Source organism: Ostrea edulis, chromosome 5 (genome assembly GCF_947568905.1).
Source record: "Ostrea edulis chromosome 5, xbOstEdul1.1, whole genome shotgun sequence".
In the NCBI taxonomy this organism is placed as follows: Eukaryota; Metazoa; Mollusca; class Bivalvia; order Ostreida; family Ostreidae; genus Ostrea; species Ostrea edulis.
This window is the reverse complement of record NC_079168.1, coordinates 18,689,478-18,710,210: the sequence shown is the minus strand read 5'-3', so window position 1 is coordinate 18,710,210 and position 20,733 is coordinate 18,689,478. Positions and strand designations below refer to the sequence as shown.

Below are 20,733 nucleotides of genomic sequence, written 5' to 3'. Positions count from 1 at the left end.
GCTGTGACCTTCAATTCGACTTTTAGATATATCGATGACGTTTTGTCTATTAACAATGATAGCTTTCATTCATATGTCGATTTGGTATATCCCTGTGAGCTCGAAATAAAGGACACCACAGAGTCGTCCACTTCTGTTTCATACTTAGATATTTTATTGAAAGTAGACATTAACGGCAAACTGACAACTCAACTGTATGACAAACGGGATGATTTCAGCTTCTCCATCGTCAACTTCCCACATTTATGTAGCAATATTCCATTATCACCTGTATATGGTGTTTATATATCTCAACTGATTCGATATGCAAGAGCTTGTTCTGGGTATAGTCAGTTTTTAAATCGAGGTAAGCTACTGACAAACAAGTTGATGGTACAGGGATTTCAACAGTCTCGATTGGTGTCAGCATTTCGCAAATTCTATGGTCGTTATAACGATTTAGTTCGTCAATACAACCTCGCATTGGGTCAAATGCTGTCTGACGTGTTTCATACCGATTGTTAAGCCGTTCTTGGCACACTGATTTTGACTGCGGATAACTCCGTTTACCTGATCAGGATATGGGGCTCACGGCGGGTGTGACCGGTCAACAGGGGATGCTTACTCCTCCTAGGCACCTGATCCCACCTCTGGTGTGTCCAGGGGTCCGTGTTTGCCCAACTATCTATTTTGTATTGCTTGTAGGAGTTATGAGATTGATCACTGTTCGTTATCTTCACCTTGCATGGTGTTGACAAAATGTATACTTGAGGGTTAGATCAAAACAGAACAATGTTTGATTATTGAGGGTTGGGGATTTGAAGAGGGTAGTTGTTTTTAATAATAATTATCATCATTATCATGGTCACTGTACACAAGAGACATGTATAGGTGCTACTTGATGTCATGGTATTTGTTTAATCTTATAAGAAAGTTTTGATTCTCTTTATCAATTACTCAAAGAAATAAAACTATTTCATTTTGATGATTGAATTTGGATCTGAACACATGGAAGGGGCTTGATGAAATATTTTGCTTATATAGAGTCACACCATTAGAAAAACGAATGTTAGTCAATACTATATACATGTATATATATTTAAAATGTGGAGCATTGTCAATTGTGCTTTCATAGGGTTCTCTCGGATTCCATGAAAAATTACCTATCAAACCGTGAAACACTCTGGAGGTTTTGATCACATTTGTGCATATGCAAGTCTTTCCACAGCCGGCTTGGCCAGTCATAATGAAAGTATGGTCTCTTTAGCCAGGTTCAACACCTTTCCTTGGTTTTGGTCCATGTTCATGATTAACGGTATTCTCTTACTTTTTTCGTGAAGCTAATTATTGATGGTATTTGCATGAAAGACCTCGTCTCGGGATAAATAATTGATTGCGAAAATATAGTTACATCCATTTGATTTTTGTACTTTAAGATGTGATAAATAAATGAATTTATAGTAAAACTAAACTTTTAGTAAATGACACATACAGATAAAAAGCTTTTTCTTATTATTCAACATGACCAGAATATCAAGAAATTTTTTTTTTTCAATTCCCTCTTATAATTTCAGCAATATTGAGCAATTTTAACTTTAAAAATATAGTGGTTTCATCTTTGTGGATAAATAATGAATGAAAATTACGTGAATCGACAGAGAAGTGCATATAGAATGTGAGTGTGATTAATTCTACACAATGAGTGTCGGTAATGTCAAAGTCTGATTGAGTAAGATATTATCGAAAATTATATGTCACCATTATGAATTTAAAAGGCAATGAATACATTTAATCTATCTATTTAGCAAAAGAAAACTAAAATGACATTTTATTCACTACATGTATAAATTTTCTAATTTCCATTGTTACACGCGAGGTGCACGCGCTCTATCTGTCAATCAGCTGACGCCTGCTGCTTACATGTAACTTGGGCGCGGAAAGGTGTATTTCAAAGATATGTGTGTTAAAATAAATCCCTGAAATTCTATGGCGTGTGGTTTGATTTTTCAAAAGCTAATGAAAATTTTCTTGAAAACAACTAAATATTTTTTTTTATCGGTATTTGATTTAATTTACATTTGAAAGTTTGGAAAAGTTTGAACTGCATGATTGGTTTTTTCCATACTAAAATTGTTAAAATGAATTTACTGTGGAGCTCAGAAGTTTTATCATTAAAGTAGACAATGAATGCAGACACTCAAACATTGAATGTGGCGATGCACGATGTTTTCGGTTCGTTTCAATTTGACGCTGACACAAATCAGTTCACAAGTGCTAAGTAGTACTATCATCGCCGATCGATTGATTTCCCGATTGTGGACACGTGCACGTGGGTACTGTATATTCATCTTTGAATTTGAAAGGTCCTAACAACTGCTATAGAATACGCAGAAACCGCAATTTCAGAGATACAGACAATTATCTAGGCCCACGCTAAAGCGTGGATTTTCAGTCCACGGGACCCCGTGTGTGTTTTACCTATACGGTGATATTCTGTTTGCGCGTACGAAGTTTTGAAGTGTGAAATATCGCTGTTGGCATTAGATTGTATTTCTAGCGATATTTTGGTTGTTTTTCGATATACATATTTAACTGACCGACGGTAGAAAAGTCAATTTTACAGAAATTATGCATTTAAACGTGTAATACGTAAACGGATTAAGAACTACACTGTATGTGCTGCTAGCGCTGAACATTACATCTGTTTGTAAAGACTGATTGACAAGAGGTACTGAGGCCCTATTCTAACCTGGATCACCACGGGATCTGTTTGTAAAGAAGTGCTAAGGTCCACACCACTTTGAGCCGAGTGAGTTGATAAAATCAACTCCCAAAAACAGTGGGGAATGTAAATACAAATGACTTTGTAGATGTATGTTCTAATTAGAATGAATAGATGTAAAATATAATGAACGCAAGTGAATTCATTGAAGTCGCATTATTTCCACTTGTTCGCGTGTGCATTATGTATCAGACAATAGCTACAACTGTGTACTATTTGGACAACTCGAAAATTTCAGTACATTGCATCGATTCAACACTTGATTCATGAAATAGATATGGATATGTCACGAAAAGGTTTCCGTACATTATGCTCGTGTTTGATTCAGCCGATGAAATGAAATACTCATTCTCGGTATATATCGAATGGGTATTTCGTAGGCTTTGAATTATATATATATATATATATATATATATATATATATATAATAATTATAAAACAAAATATAATAACAAAACAACAAAATCTACATGTAAACACCAAAGCGACACACGTTTCTAGACCTAGTACATGTACAACATGTTTTTGGTTTCAAGGCTTGCCAATCAATCCTACATTGTAAGTTCGGAGCGAATTGGGACGTACCCTATTCGTCCAAAGAACTGATCCACAATGTACGAAGTAGTAATAATAAAATCAATCTCAGGTGGAACGAGTTAACTATATTACGTTAATAAACAGTAAGGTTAACTCGTACCCGGAGAGATTCTATGGTCATAAATAATAAAAAAATAAAATAAAAATAGATTAATGATAAAAGATTATATTTGAAAAAACCATATCTGTAAGTAACCTTTGCAATAATAAGAGCTGACTTCACATTTTTAGGTCACCTGAATCATTCAGGTGACCTATTGCTATCTGTTTTTGTCCGTCGTCGTTCGTCGTGCATCGTGCGTTAACATTTGAACATTTTCAGCTTCTTCTCTGAAACCCCTGAACCAATTTCAACCAATTTTGGCATATAGCATCTGTGGGTGGAGGGGAACAAAAATTGTGAAATTCGTGGTCCCTGCCCCCCTGGGGCCTGAGGGGTGGGACAAAAACCATCAAAATGAGTGCAATTTTAAAAAATCTTCTTCTTTACTCCTGGACATCAAGAAGCCAAACTGTGGGCATAATTATAATGAGCGTTGATCCCTCTACCAAAATTGTGAAATTCATGGCCCCTGGGGCAGGGGTTCTGGTGTGTTAGGGTGGGGCTCGTAGAAATTCTTTGAAAATCTTCTTCTCTGTCTCTGGGTATTAAGTAGACAAACTAATAGCATGATAATGATGAGCAAGGATGCCTCTTTAAAAATTGTGAAATTCATGGCCCCTGGATCAGGGGTTCTGGTGTGTTAGGGTGGGGCTCTATTGGTCATATAGTGAAAATGTAGAAATTCTTTGAAAATCTTCTTCTCTGTTTCTGGGTATTAAGTAGACAAACTAATAGCATGGTAATGATGAGCAAGGATGCCTCTTTAAAAATTGTGAAATTCATGGCCCCTGGATCAAGGGTTCTGGTGCTAGGGTGGGGCTCTATAAGTCATATAGTGAAAATGCATTATTTCTTTGAAAATCTTCTTCTCTGTCCTTGGGTATTAAGTAGACAAACCAATAGCATGGTTATGATGAGCAAGGATGCCTCTTTCAAAATTGTGAAATTCATGGCCCCTGGGTCAGGGGTTCTGGTATTAGGGTGGGGCCCTATTGATCATATAGTGAAAATGCATTTTATTTCTTTGAAAATCTTCTCCTCTGCTGCTGGGTATTAAGTAGACAAACTAATAGTATGATAATGAATGATGATCAAGGATGCTTCTTTCAAAACTGAAATTTATGGCCCCTGGGTCAGGGGTTCTGGTGCAAAGGCGGGGCTGATTGATTATATAGTGAAAATGCAATATTTCTTTGAAAATCTTCTGTTTTTGTCCGTCGTCGTTCGTCGTGCGTTAACATTTGAACATTTTCAGCTTCTTCTCTGAAACCCCTGAACCAATTTCAACCAATTTTGGCATATAGCATTTGTGGGTGGAGGGGAACAAAAATTGTGAAATTCGTGGTTCCTGCCCCCCTGGGGCCTGAGGGGTGGGACAAAAACCATCAAAATGAGTGTAATTTTAAAAAATCTTCTTCTTTACTCCTGGACATCAAGAAGCCAAACTGTGGGCATAATTATAATGAGGGTTGAGCCCTCTACCAAAATTGTGAAATTCATGGCCCCTGGGGCAGGGGTTCTTGTGTTAGGGTGGGGCTCTATTGGTCATATAGTGAAAATGTAGAAATTCTTTGAAAATCTTCTTATATTGGTTTTATCTAAGGAGTAAATAACCCTTTTCTTTATGATGTCTCAGACCTAGGTTTTTTAAAAAGGATTATTGATTGAACATAAAAATGACACATGTACTTCATGACCACATAGCTATTCAATGTTTCTTCCATCCAAAAGTAAAATTCTTATATTTAAACACAAACCTAATTCAAACATTGGAAGGTTGTTACATGATACTCAGGTGACCTATAAGGCCCCTGGGCCTCTTGTTTCTTGTCACAACCAGGAATTATCAGAATATCGTAACTCTAACAGACCTGGTAATATACCCCTTTATTTGTAGCAACAGGATAGGATGAAAGTGAACTGTGCCCGAGATTTCACGAAAAATGATAAATTTTTGAGAAACATCGCGAATGACCTTGATATAATTTAGCTATAGTTTTTCACATACTTTTATATTTTTATTTTATTAGTTTGATTGCTGTGGTGCAGACGGGCCTTATGCACTCTCTAACCTGAGAAACACTGGTGGCTACAGTGTGTACTCCTCATTGTCTGGAAGTCAACCATACGCATGCTGCAATGGAAGCTCCTACGCAGATTCTACGCAGATGCATTCAAGTATTGTGTGTGAGAAAAGGGTTAGTAACAAATAGTTCGGTAATAAAACGTTCTATCCGTTCGAAATTATTGTGAGTATCAAGGTGTCTTTAAATTGCTACAATGAGTATTAGTTCATTTATTGACCGGCTACGATATGATGCCTGGTGAATAAATGTTATACCCGGCGAGGCGAAATTGCAGAGGTGATGTAACAATTCACATCAAACGATCGCTGCAGAACTGTAGCTCTCTAGAAATGTATTGGGGGACATATCAGAGAATAGTAGAAAAATATATGTTGAGACGACGATGCAAGAATACAACGATATAAAGCCTCAACCATGCGCATTTTTTCTGCGCCGTAAATCGAAGGTTTTTTTATAAGGGGTGGATCTGTAGCTCAGATATGTCCCAATATTTTTTTTCCCAGAGTGACAGAGAGCTATAGTTCTGTAGCTCTGATATGTGACAATATTTTTTTTCCAGAGTGACAGACAGCTATAGTTCTGCAGCTCTGATATATCCCAATATTTTTGCCCCCCACCGCAACGCGGAAGGGGACATAGAAATACCGGTGTCCGTCCGTCCGTCCGCCCCACTTCACTTTGTGAACGCAACTCCTCAGAAACCACTCAACGGATTTTGTCCATATTTTGTAGGATTCTTAGTCACCATGTGTAGTTGATCATATTGCGCTGCCATTTTGATTCGACAATTTTTACAGGAGTTACGGGACTTTGTTGAATTTGTACATACTACACTATAGAAACACTTTGGGGACACAACTTCTCCGAAACCGCTCAATGGATTTTGTTCAAATTTTGTAGGATTGTTAGTGACCATATGTAGTTTATGGTATTGCGCCGTCATTTTGATTCGACAAATTTTAGTACAGGAGGTATGGGACATTTGTGCTTCAACTTTTTTTGCGGCGGTGGGGGGGGGGGGGGGGGGGGGGCATGGCTACGTGTAGCAATCTTGTTTGCAGAGTGACAGAGAGCTATACTTCTGCAGCTCTGATATGTCCCAATATATTTTTCAGATTGACAGTGAGCTATTGTTCTGCAGCTCTGATATGTCCAAATATTTTTTAAAGAGAGCTACAGCTCTGCAGCTAATTAAACGACAACTTGGCCTAAATCATTTTGAAATCGGAATATCTACTATGTACAATTCTTGCACGACCTCTCATATGTAGTAGTGTCAGAAGTGATTTCCGGATAAAGATCTTTTTCTGATATGATAATAAATGAATCATTTATGCACTGAAAAAAAACTAGTATGATATACTAGGCTAACTAGTAAACTTACTGTCCTACTGTCTATGGGATTACTAGCCTAAAACGTAAGTGTACTAGGCTGCCTGGTAAAGTTACTAGCTTTCATAGTAAAATTGCTACAGTATGCTTATGTCCAGTGCATTTACTAGTTGTGTAGTGGAGTTACTGGTTTTTCTTAGTAAAAATACTACTTGTGTCTAGTAATAGTATTTGTTGTTTAGTTGTACAATTCCATATGGAAGGGTTCCCCAACCATGTTTGGGGTATTCTAGTGTTCGTTTGTACCACAGATTAAAGCTATCTAATGCGTATCTTTTGAATTTTGTAACAGTAAATTATTGGATGACATATTTTAATATAGAAAATTATGTGACTTACAATAATAAAATCTTTTAATCCTTAGAATTTTAACTTGCATAAACCCTACTGTTACAAAAAATTAGAAATATGCTTTAGTTAAAAACGGAAAGTAGCAATATCAACTGGTCAAAACAATAAAAATGCAAACTAAAACAATATATGATTTAAAATATCATTTATTTACAATATACTCAGTGAAACTTTTCTAAACCGGCTCTCGGGCCGACAAAAATGGCCGGTTTAGAGGGGTGACCGATTTACCGAGAATATAGCATTTAGAGACATTTTATCTCAATTTTCACAAAGTAGATACTGTTCCCTTTGATGGTGGAAATCTAATTAGTGCGCTTGTACCTACAGGTGCTTATTTCTTGCTGAATTCATCTAATTTCAAACTGAAAATATATAACAGGATACATGTACATAAAGAAAACACAGAGGCCTATCATTGGACTTCCTCTTGCCTATAAAAACTCTATTTACGCCAATTGCTTATGTCATTAACAAATTTGTTTTGACGTTTTTGAAAAGTACAGTAGCAAATATGAAATTGTAATTTGAATATTTCTTAGGAATTTTAAGTCTATGGAAACCAAGAAAATTAATTTATAAATTATCTTTTGATAATGATCATTAGCAGTCATGGGTTTGTTCTTTTTCAACTACCGCTTATATCCATACGGTGGTATAATACAACAATATGGCGTTATATACTGTGTTCATTCAATATGTTCATATCTGTTTATTACATTTGTACAGAATTTGGAAGGGTCACTTGGATTAGCAATAAGGTACCTCGTTACACAAAATTTTTATTTAATGGCTCGTTAAAACACCTCTTATGAAGTATGATTTCACCATCGAAAAAGTGATACAAGCTCTCAAGTATTTTATATGAATTGTTTTTGTGATTTATCCCGGAATGATAAAAAGGTACTTTGTTTGCAAATAAGATACTCTAGAGTCCAAATTTCGCTGTGATTTGATGAACAATATGAATATGTAAGAAAATATGCCTAAACAACTGAAGATAGACATCCAATTTTTTTAAATAAAATAAATATTTCTGAAAATTGAAAACGTTATTTGCCAATAGTTTTTAAATCTACGGATAAAATCTTCAAAAACATGTCAGTTAGAAACAAGAGGCCCACAGGCCTTATCGGTCACTTGAATACTAGTAAAAAAAAAAGTATCAATATTTCCATGGGCTATGGAATCTAGAAAAAAATTCCTGTTCTGAATATCTAAGCTAAATTCTAATGTTCAGCAACAGTATCAAAAAGATGTGGTCTTAAAACTTCACTGCCTTCAAAAGTGCATACACTGATGAAAGGCTTTAACAAAAGATATGACTAATTTGGACTCATCCTAAATCATAACCCTGGGTTTTGAATGAAATTCACCATTTTTTGTATATCTTTTTCTGCTATTCGTAAGTATGCATTTAGATTTTATACAGTGTCAGCAAACCTACACATAAATACTGTATACTAAGTTTGGCCCCACCCTGGGGTCAGAACCCTTATTCTGGAGATCATCAAATTTACAATTTTGGTAGCGGCTTTCCTGATCTACATCATTATGTATTTAGTTTTTCTTACATATGTGCAGTTCTCGAGAAAAAATTTGAAAATTGGTCAATTTTGGGCAGTTTTCGCCCCGCCCCTAAGGCCCCAGGGGTGAAGGAATCCTGAAATTTACAATATATGTTCCCCTTGTTCCAAATATGGTTCATTCTAAATTTAAAAAGAATTAGAATGATAGTATGGTAATCAAGAACTTAAAAATGTTTATTGTTCACACATTCAATAACTGACCATTTTGGCCCCATCCTGATACCAAAACCCCTACCTCTGGGATCATCAAATTTACAATTTTGGTAAAAGATCACCTGGTCTTTCGAAATATCTATTTAGTTTCAATATAGTATCATCAGCACTAAAGAAGATGTCATTTAAGTGTTTTACACATAAACACTATACACCAAGCTTGGCCCCGCCCTGGGAGGTCGAACCCCTACCCGGGAATTATGAAATTTACAATTTCGGGAGAGGCCTTCCCGCTCTCTATCACCATGTATTTAGTTTTTCTTACACATGTGCGGTTCTTGAGACGATTTTTAAAAATTGGGCAGTTTTTGCCCCGCCCTTAAGGCCCCAGGGGTGAAGGAATCATGATCTACCCAGGGGATCATGAAATTTACAATTTTGGTAGAGGCCTACCTGCTCTCCATCACCATGCATTTTTTTTTTTTTTTTTATTTTTTTTTTTTACACATCTGCAGTTCTTAAGAAGAAGATATTTGAAAATTGGTCAATTTTGGGCAGTTTTTTCCCCAACCCTAAGGCCCCAGGGGTGAAGGAATCCTGAAATTTACAATTTATGTCCACCGTGTCCCAAAGATGTTTCATACCAAATTTGAAAAGAATTGGACTGGTAGTTATCAAGAAGCATTTAAAAATGTTAAATTGTTAACGCACGGCGGACGACAACCGATTGTAATAGGTCACCTGAGTTTACTAAAAAGATATATCGGAGAAAGATATTTTAAAATGAAATTGAAATGAAATTGTCAAATTTCAGAAATATTACAATTTTGTCTAATTAGAATTAAGCCCGATCAGAATTATAAAAATAGTAGTCATAGATAACATATTGTAATCAGAAAACCACATTCCCTTGATGTAAAATCGTTTACAAATTAAAAGACTTTATAAAGGAAACTAATTTGTAGATGAACAGTGCATACTATTAGCAACAATATGATTATTTTAGTAATTTCTATCAATTTTGATCAGGATCGGTACTGTTTTCTCCAGTTTGAATATAGTGATTATATCTTAAACTTGATAATTTCGTTTCAATTTCTTTTTACATTATATTTCGTCGATATATCTCTGTTGTAACTGACATGTCTTTTGAAGATTTTATCTGTAGATTTAATAAATATTAACGAATAACGTTTTCAATTTTCATAAAAAAAAAATTCTAAAATAAATATGAAGTTTATATCCGAATCTTTTAGGCGTGTTTTATTAAATATTCATATCATGCACCAAATCACAGCGAAATTTGGACTCAAGTATCTCTTATTTGCAAGAAAAACAACATTTTTATCATTCCGGGAAAAATCACAAAAAATTCATATAAAATACTTGAGAGCTTGTATCACTTTTTCCATGTTGAAATCATACTTCATAAGAGGCGTTTTAACGAGCCATTAAATAAAACTTTAGTGTAATGAGATACCTTAACACCCTTGGAAGCACTGGTAAACCACAGGAATTATAGAGGCCTCTTGGTTTTTTGTTTTTTTTACACCTCCTGTCCCACCTGGCCGGTAGATCAGTCATTTTTTTTACCTCTGTCTGATCTTGATCACCCATCTGGCCAAAAGATTCTCGTCTTCATAAAGTTGGCCGGTATTGTAAGGGTAATGTACACGTTTGTTTACAAATATTCTATAAAAAGTGGCCAATGTCGAGTATTCGTGACCTTTGGGTCAATCGAAATGCAGATTCCAAAACATTCGCATTAGAATAATCGATTAATCACGGTTCAGTGCATGGGGGTTCTTTTAATGTAAACTGTAATGTGAAATATTTGCACATTATGCGGTCTAACAGAGACTAGAAATACAGGAAACATAATGAAATACATTAATAGATTGTAAAGTTTTGCAGCATGACGGAGGTAAAGTTAATTAAGAAATACTGATACACATCAAATTGAACATATACTCCATTTTCTTATTTCAGTCTTGCACTCCAGAGTTTTTAGATAAAATCGACAGCTACAGCGACGCATATTTAGCAACAATGACTCTGGCGGTCTTCTTTGAGGTAAGAACCATCACTGCCAAATGGCCATGAACGCCTAGCTCAATGAAAAGTGAAAATAATGAACAATAATCATAAATCCTATAAAGAATACAAAAATATGAGTAGGACAAACACGGACCTCTGGACATATCAGAGGTGGGATCAGGTGCCTATGAGGAGTAAGCATTCTCTGTTGACCGGTTACGTCCGCTATGATTCCTCAATGCTCATGAGATGATTTGAGTAATCTGTAGTCAAAATCGGTATGTAAAGTATCGATAAAGTACTTGTATCATATATTTCCCATGAACCTGATGACGTCCCGATATGCGTTGAAAAAACTCCAAACAATAAATCGTTATTTTAGCTGACATGGAAGCTCAAGTGAGCTTTTCCGATCTCCTTGACTGTGTTCTTCTCCAGAACCAATAGACCAATTTCGAGCAAACTTCCTTTTACGCTTTCTTGGATAAAGGGGATTCAAAATTGTTCAAAGAAAAGAAACACCTTTTCTAGCAGGCTGATAATCAAGAAATAGTGAAAATATGGTTGCACATTTGAAAAATCCTCTCCAGTACCAGTAGATCAATAGCATGAAACTTGGCACAACTGCTCCTTGAGTGAACGGAATTCAAAGTTTATTGAAGTGAAGGACAATGTTTTGTTGAAAGGAAACTTGAAGATAATCATGAAAAGGCAAAGATAAGGTAGGGTCATTTAAAATAAAATTATTGCCAGAACCATAAAAGTTGAAATTTACATGAAACTTCCTGGAATAGTGTAGATTTAAGTTTGTTCAAATCATTGCCCTCGTAGGTAGGGTGGAGCCACAATAAGTGATCAAAGTTTTACATGGGGATAAACAGCAAACATCTTCGTTTCACGAACAGAGCTATATTGTAATGTCTCCAGTTAATGCGTCTTCAAGTTGTTCAAATTGTGGCTCCCGGAAGTTAGGTGGGGCCATAATAGGGGATCAAAATTTACTTACAAATATATAAAAATCATCTGTAAAAATATCATTCCAAGAACACCGGGACAATGATTAATTATATTCATAATGCACGCTTCCCCAGATGTTGCAAATTCAGTTTGTTGACCCAAGAAGGTACGTTGAAGTCAAAATAGGGGATCAAATTTTTATATAAAAAATATATAGGGAAACGTCTTTAAAATCTTCATCTCAACAGCTGCGGGGTCATGATTAGTCACATTAATATGCAAGCACCTTCTGGTAATTCAAATTGAAGTTTGTTGAATTTAGGGGCCCTGTAGGAATGGTGGAGCCACAATAGGAAATCAAAGTTATATATAGGAATATATAGGAAATTAATTATAACAAATTCTTTTAATGAGTAGCATAGCCACACAATAATGACAATATCATATCAAAATGTAAATATTCTTAAGTTGTGTGGATTCAAGATTTTTTTTGTCAATGCAACTAAAGTTGCATCTTTACTTTGTCTTGTCTGTCTCTCTTGAACTATTTAGGGTAGGGCTTACATATTTTGTATGAAGATGCATTATGGCAAGACTGTTTAACCATTACCATGATCTTTGACATTGATTTAGGGGTTTAACCCAAATTTGAAAAGTGTATTTCTTGTGACAAGACCTTTCTTTTGGTACTAAAGTTTTGAACTTCATAGCTCACCTGAACTGAAAGGCTAATCTCAATCAAAGTTGGCAGAACTTATCATTTAATAAAGGGGATCTACGTTTGTCCAAAGGAAGGATCATGCCCCTTTAAAGGAGATGTTTAGTTGTATATTGTTTAGGCCTATGCTCGGCCTTTGAGCAGGGGGGATCTTTATCGTGTCATACCTGCTGTGAAACGGGGCCTTGCGATCGGTTTTTGCGGACTCGTCTGAAGGACTGCCCCATGCAGTCGCCTCTTACGACAAGCAAAGAGTACTGAGGACCTATTCTAACCCGTATCCCCATGGGACCCTATGAAGGAGAGATAATCAAGAAAAGACAATAACAGAATGAGGCCATTTAAAAAATTCTTCTAAAGAACCCTTGGGCCAACAATGTTGAAATTTATATGAAAGCTCTTTAACATAACGTAAATTTAAGTTTCTTCAAACCATGGCCCTCAGGGGTAAAGTGGGACCATAATACTATATCAAAGTTTTACATAGAAATTAGGAGTAAATCTTTTTTGAGAGGAGAAGGGTATTATTAGTTATATTGATATCCAAGCACCCCCAGGTAGTACAGATTCATGTTTCCTCAAGTTGTAATCCCCAGGAGTAGAGTGGGGCCACAATAGGGGATCAGAGTTTTACATGGGAATATATAGGGAGCATATTTAAAAATCTTCATTTTCAACAGCAGGTCAATGATCAGTCATATTCAATCACCCTCAACTTTTTATTTCTTCAAATAATGAACCCAGGGGAAAGTTGAAGCCACAATACAAAAGAATTTGCATGAAAACATCATTAAAATAGTCATCTTAACAACAGTAAGGCCATGATTAGTCATAATAATATGCAAGCATCAAGGGTTCCCGAAGGTAGAGTAGGGCCACAATAGAAAATCAAAGTTTTATATGGGAATATAAAGAATTAAAATAAATTCTTTCGTTTTGTCTATTAACAATAGCTTTTATTCATATGCCAATTCGATTTATCCCTGTCAGCTCGAAATAAAAGACACCACAGAGTCGTCCACTTCTGCTTCATACTTAGATATTTTATTGAAAGTAGACATTAACGGCAAACTGACAACTCAACTTTATGACAAACGGGATGATTTCAGTTTCTTCATCATCAACTTCCGATATTTATGTAGTAATATTCCATTATCAAGCTACTGACAAACAAGTTGATGGTACAGGGTTTCAACAGTCTCGATTGAAGTCAGCATTTCGCAAATTCTATGGTCGTTATAACGATCTAGTCCGTCAATACAACCTATCATTGGGTCAAATGCTGTCTGACGTTTCATACCGATTGTTAGGCCGTTCTTTGCACACACTGATTTTGACTACGGATAACTCCTTTTACCTGATCAGGATATAGGGTTTACGGCGGGTGTGACCGATCGACAAGGGATGCTTACTCCTCCTAGGCACCTAATCCCACCCCTAGTGTGTCCAGGGGTCCGTATTTGCCCAACTATCTATTTTGTATTGCTTATAGGAGTTATGAGATTGATCACTGTTCGTTATCTTCACTTTTCATGGTCAAAGGAAATTATAGCAAAATGTAAATGTTCCTATGCTATGTAAATTCATTTTCTTATGCCAATGCGACGATAGTCAGGGGCATATTGTTTTGCCCTGTCTGTCTGAAACTTGACCTTCTCATAAATTTTGAATGATAAGGCTCTCATATATTCAAAATCACAACAGCTGAACAATAGCAGGACTAGTGCGTACATGATTCTGGTGAACGATGTGACCCATGGGTCTCTTGTTTTATTTTATGCAATGAACACCCACTACACTTGTCTATGACCGTTATAATGATCCAGCTTACAAATTACGTAGAAGCAGTACTGGATGAAGGTGACGCTATGCTCCTGGTCCTTTTTTACCTAAGTGCGGCATTTGATACCATCGATCATACCCTCTTGCTGGAGAGACTACACGAGGAAGCTGGATTTGAAGGACACAGCACTCCGTTGGGTACAGTCTTACTTGAGTGGCCACATCAAATCGGTGAAGATCAACACCAGTGTGTCCTCAGATGTACCACTGTCCACCTGAGGGCCCCAAGGATCTGTTCTCAGCCCCTTTCTCTTCCTGGTGTACCTTTTCCCACTCAGGAGAGTTATCAACCAATATGCCATACATCGTCATGGGTTCGCAGATGACACTCAACTTTACAGCCATTTGATTGTAAAAAACACTGCCATGCGGAGCTATCAAGTCAACATTATGGAGGAATGCATAGCAAGTGTCCGAACCTGGATGACTGTGAACAAACTTAAACTAAATGATGGAAAAACTTAGATAATGGTGGTTGCTAGTGCCCACAACCAGTTCCTTGTGAAGGATATCCGTCTGAAGATTGGTGAAGCAATATTGACACCTAAGTCTACTGTTAAAAACCTCGGTGCTGTCCTGGACGCCACCTTATCAATGGAAATACAAGTCTGCTCCGTGGTAAGGAAGATGTACTTCAACATCAGGAGAATATCCAAGGTGAAACACCATCTCACCCAGGAAGCGTGTGCGAAGGTCATCAATGCAACAGTCATATCCCACCTTGACTGTCACAATGCCCTCCTGCTTGGCATGACCGATCGCCCCATGCACCGACTACAAGTGACTCAGAACAACGCTGCACGTTGTCTTACAAAAAAATGCTACACACAACATATTTCGCCGGTACTTCAACAACTACACTGGCTGCCTGTAAAGCAACGCGTTGTGTTTAAATTGCTGACAACCATATATAAGTCACTATACTCTTTCTCAGCACCAGCATACATGAGAGAGCTATGTCCTGTTTACCATCCACATATAACCTTGAGATCATCATCCGACCAATGGAAACTGGTAGTGAAGAAATCATCAAACAAATACGCTGCAAGAGCCATAAAAACACTAGGTGCAGAATTGTGGAATAAACTTCCACTGGAACTTCGAGAGCTTGAAGCACATGGAGCATTCAGCAAGAACCTAAAAACACTATTGTTTAAGTGTGAATATGGCCTGTGAATGTAAAATTCAGTGTAATATCAAGGATTCCATGTGCAAGCTCTTGCAAACTGAATTTTGATCCAACATACGAATACCTGTATGCCAATTGTATCTTGTCAAGTCAAAGTCGAACACTTTGTCATTTTACTACCATGTTTTATTTAAATTCTTTCTATTGTTTTATCATTTCCTTTATAGCTCTTGCAGGTCTTTTATTAGTGTATTATCAATGATTATTAGCACAAACATTGTACAGCGCATAGAAACTATTTGTAATTTTGCGCTTTATAATAATAAATACAACCTGTCATTAAGTCGAATGCTGCCTGACTTGTTTCATACCAATTGTTAAACCGTTCTTTACATACTAATTTTGATAACGGATTGCTCCGTTTACCTAATCAGGATATATGGCTTATGGAGGGTGTGGCTGGTCAACAGCGGATGCTTATTCTTCATAGGCACCTGATCCCACCTCTGGTGTGTCCAGGGGTCAAAGTTTGCCCTACTCTTAATTTCATATTTTTCATGGGATTTAGATATTGATCATTGTCCGTTAACTTCACTTATTGTCTCATGCAAATATTTTTTTATGTAATAGTCAGAAAAAAATCCGTGCAAACAAGTGAATATTTTTAAATGATTAATTTAATAACGCCTTACATGTTTATCGGCATATATGCTATGTTATTTCAGATTATCTGCCTAATTACAGAAGTATACAGTATTGTTGCATGTGGAACGCAACTGAATACTTCGGTTGCCGAACATTTGAGAAGGTTTTTCATGTGGTATGTGAATGTTACATATACATATATCAATAATGAAAGGTAATTTGATTTGTATGTACTTTCTTTACCAAAATTGATAATGCGTTAAACCGATTTACTTGTTCGTGTTCTTATTTTAGCTTTGCAAACTCCTTTTTCATGACTCTTAAGGTTAATCATATTGTGAATAGCTTTCGTTTGAAAGGATTCCAGAAAGATTTTGGCATTATTCAATTTCATTTGGAAAGAATCACGAACGATTATGTTCTTTAACTATCTACCATTTAAAAAAGACCATTTCTGCAAAGAAGCTTTTGAAATGCATATCAATAACAAGAGGCCCATGGATCACATCGCTCACATGAGTCACCTCAACCCCAGCTTTTCTTATATATTCGCATGTAAAACTTTGATCCCTATTTTGGCCCCAACCAACCCCCGGGGGACATGATATTAACAAACTTGAATATGCACTATATTAGGAAGATTTCATGTATGCTGTCTGCTGTGTTTCATACCTATTGTTAGACCGTTCTTGGCACACACTATTTTTGACTACGGATAACTCCGTTTACCTGAACAAGATTTAGGGCTCACGGCGGGTGTGGCCGGTCGACAGGGGATGCTTACTCCTCCTAGGCACCTGATCCCACCTCTGGTGTGTCCAGGGGTCCGTGTTTGCCCAACTATCTATTTTGTATTGCTTATAGGAGTTATGAGATTGATCACTGTTCGTTATCTTCACTTTTCATGGTCAAAGGAAATTATAGCAAAATGCAAATGTTTTCTATTGCTTATGAGATTTATGAGATTAATCACTGTTCGTTATCATCACCTTTCATGTAAATGTAAACTTCTTTGGCCCAATAGTTCTTGAGAAGATTTTTAAAGATTTCCACTATATATGTGTACGTAAATCTTTGATCCCCTATTGTGGCCCCACCCTTTACCCAAGGGGGCATAATTTTAACAAAGTTGAATCTGAACTCTGTTAGGAAGCTTTCTTGTAAATGTAAACTTTTCTGGCCTAGTAATTCTTCACAAGAAAAGTTTTATTGAGTTTTCATATATATTTGTATGTTAAACTGATCCCCTATTAAGGTCCCACCCTACCCCTGGTGACCATGATTTTAACAAACTTGAATTTGCACTATGTCAGGAAGCTTTCATGTAAATGTAAACTTTTCTGGCCCAATGGTTCTTGAGAAGATTTTAAAAGATTTTCCTGATATATTTGTATGTAAAATTTTGATACCTTATTGTGGCCCCCATGCTATCCTCAGGGGCCATGATTTTAACAAACTTGAATTTGCATTATGTTAGGAAGCTTTTATGTAAAATTGAACTTCCCTGGCCCATTGGTTCTTCAGAAGAAGATATTTAAAGATTTTCCTATATATTTGTATGTAAAACTTTCATCCCCTATTGTGGCCTCATCCTACCCCCGGGGACAATGATTTTAATAAACTCGAATTTGTAATATATTGCAAAGCTTTCAGGTAAATTTCAGCTCTTCAGACCCAGTGCTTCTTGAGAAGATTTTTAAATGACCCCACCCTATTTTTTGCATTTTGGTAATTATCTCCCTTTGGAAGGGGACATGGCGCTTCATTTGCACCGACTTGAAATCCCTTCACCCAAGGATGATTTTTGCCAATTCTTGTTGAAATTAGCTCTGTAGTTCTGGAGAAATCTAAAAATGTAAAACGTTTACAGACAGACGACGGAAAAGAGATCAGAAAAGGCGACCAGAAAAGCTCACTTGAGCTTTCAACTGACGTGAGCTAAATGTTTCAAAGATTGGGAATCTATATTGAAAAAAAAAGTTTTTTTAATGACATTAGGATTTTAAGCAAAACCTGTGAAGTTAGATGAAGTTTTAGGTTGTCATATTTGCTCTCATTAATCGTATTTTACCGAACAACACGATCATGTCTGTGGTGTTCCAGAGGAATTGTGATCCCTGACATATCTTCTCTTATCTGCCGTACCAAATGATAACCCGAGAATGGGTTAAAAGACAACTGAAATATAATGGAATTGTTTCAGAAGCTCACCCACCAGACGATAATTCCTTCCTACTAGATATTTGTTGGTAAATTAGATCGTTATAACGACCATCGTTGCGAAATGCTGACTTCAAAACGAGTTTTTATCAATTAGGAAATACGACTTTGATAATTTCATACCAAATGTCAAAGTGTTCTATATATAATGATGTTAACTACGGATTACTCCGTTTACATGCTCAGAGTGGGTGTAACAGAGATACTTGCTCCAAGGCACACTGGTATGTCAAGGGTTTTGTATTCTTTATTGATCATTGTTCGTCATCTTCACTTTTTCATTCTTATCTGGAAAAGCAAGACAATATATCAAATGAAATGTCTTAATGTAGATTTAGTTTAATTGAATCTGTTTCTCGGTGTAAGTTAATGTATATTGTAGGCAGGTATGATCATGTTGGGGTAAAATTGTTTCTTTATAAATGGATCCTCTGTGACACTCGTCTTGAGGATGATAAGGGTACTTCTGCAAAATATCTTCTTTATGTATAGAAGGAAAAAAATCGAGTATTTAAATGACGCCCTCCATAGATGATGATCGAGTCTCTTAGCGGCCGGCCTTCACAGGCAATGACGAGCTTTCCATGCGAGTGAAAGATTTTCGAGTGGAACGTTAAACAATATACATGTAAGGATTTAGAAAAAAATTACCATCACACAAACAATCCTACATTAAGCACCCCTTTTCGTAGACAACGAGAAGATCACTGGATCAGGACCCTAGGCACTGCATTTCCATATGGATGCAATGATAATGTATATGATGTGGGAAATTTGACTAGTCCACAAGGAAATAACGTGAATGTGATGGGACTCTTTCCCAATACCCAAAGACGAAAACGCAGTCATGGACATCGTTCGTATAAAAGACCAAGTATAAATGATGTCACGTTTGATTCACTATTGCCTTACGTCAACAGACAATTAGGTCCACATCATATTCGTACAAAACTTCACTCTATTCCATTGAGAATTTTACACACGTTATTTGAAGAAGCTATGGCTAGTCTATACTTGGATTTTTCAACACCTGAATATAGACTGAACTCTATGATTATGGATGTTGCCTACCACAGGCTCTATAAACCAGCACGGACCATGGATGATATACCTTCCAAATCATGCCGCCAGTTCCTTAAGCTCAAATTTACAAACAAAGGAATAGATTCCGTCAACATAAGCAACATTCTTCGTCATAAAAGTGTTCAGTCGTGTATTCCAACTTATTTCAAGTTCAAGTCTACACCCTGTATTTCCTACAGCTATACTTCGACTATTGCATCCAAACTTTTTAATTATAAACAAACTTTGCAGTGCTTAGATATAGACCATCTTATACGTAATCCACCAACATGTTCTTGTTCTTCGTCTTCTTTCAGCTATAGTCCAGCTGGACATGTCATTACTGGTGATGTTGATATAGTTGAAAATGAGGACCTCAAATCACTTATTCTTAAAGATCCTAAATACAGAGAACCTCATTCTTTTAATTGGCGACAGAACTTCATCTCTATTATGAGTTCTGTCGAAGATTATGCCAGACGATGGGCTAAATATGAAAAAGAACTTGATACATTGTCAGAATGGCTTAAAAGCATAAGAGGGATATCAAAATCCCGCATTAGACATATGAAAACACAAGTATGTACCATCTATCCTTCTGTGTTTAGTAAACCAGAAGTGATAAAAGAATTAGCTATAGATAGGTTACATGAGGAATATGTTTTGGTTCCAGCTGACAAAGCTAGTAACAACATTGTCTTTGTTTGTAAGGCTCATTATTACAACTGTATTTAAAACGAACTTGGCATTAATTCCACTTTTGGTAATCATACTTATACTCCAACTGCCCTTTCAAAAGATGACATTCTTCAAAACCATGCTTCAGTTTTAGACACATTTAATATTCCAGTCAATGGGTCGAATGAATATGAGTTACCGTACCTATACTGGATTCCTAAACTACATAAAAACCCTTACAAACAAAGATACATTGCTGGATCCAGTAAGTGCTTTACCAAGCCCCTATCTTTGCTCCTCACGAAAATATTAACAGCTGTGAAGGAGAAACTTCAAACTTACTGTGCAACTACATATGCCAGAAGTGATGTAAATCAAATGTGGATTCTACAAAATTCTAAAGAACTTTTAG

General features: G+C 36.4%; 1 protein-coding gene across 4 annotated transcripts in view; it reads left to right on the top strand.

Moving 5' to 3' along the window:
* Positions 1 to 20,733, top strand: part of LOC125650945 (uncharacterized) — a 69,645-nt gene that overhangs the window by 40,343 nt on the left and 8,569 nt on the right. Inside the window, exons 28-31 of one of the 4 annotated variants that reach the window (XM_056166863.1) lie at positions 5,492 to 5,659; positions 11,023 to 11,106; positions 16,442 to 16,536; positions 18,232 to 20,048. In XM_056166863.1, the coding sequence (XP_056022838.1) occupies positions 5,492 to 5,659; positions 11,023 to 11,106; positions 16,442 to 16,536; position 18,232 (348 nt within the window). In that variant the 3' untranslated portion in view covers positions 18,233 to 20,048. Of the gene's footprint in view, positions 1 to 5,491; positions 5,660 to 11,022; positions 11,107 to 14,587; positions 16,060 to 16,441; positions 16,537 to 18,231; positions 20,049 to 20,733 lie in introns of those variants that run through there. The other 3 variants (XM_048879520.2, XM_056166864.1, XM_048879522.2) reach the window with 3 other exon arrangements.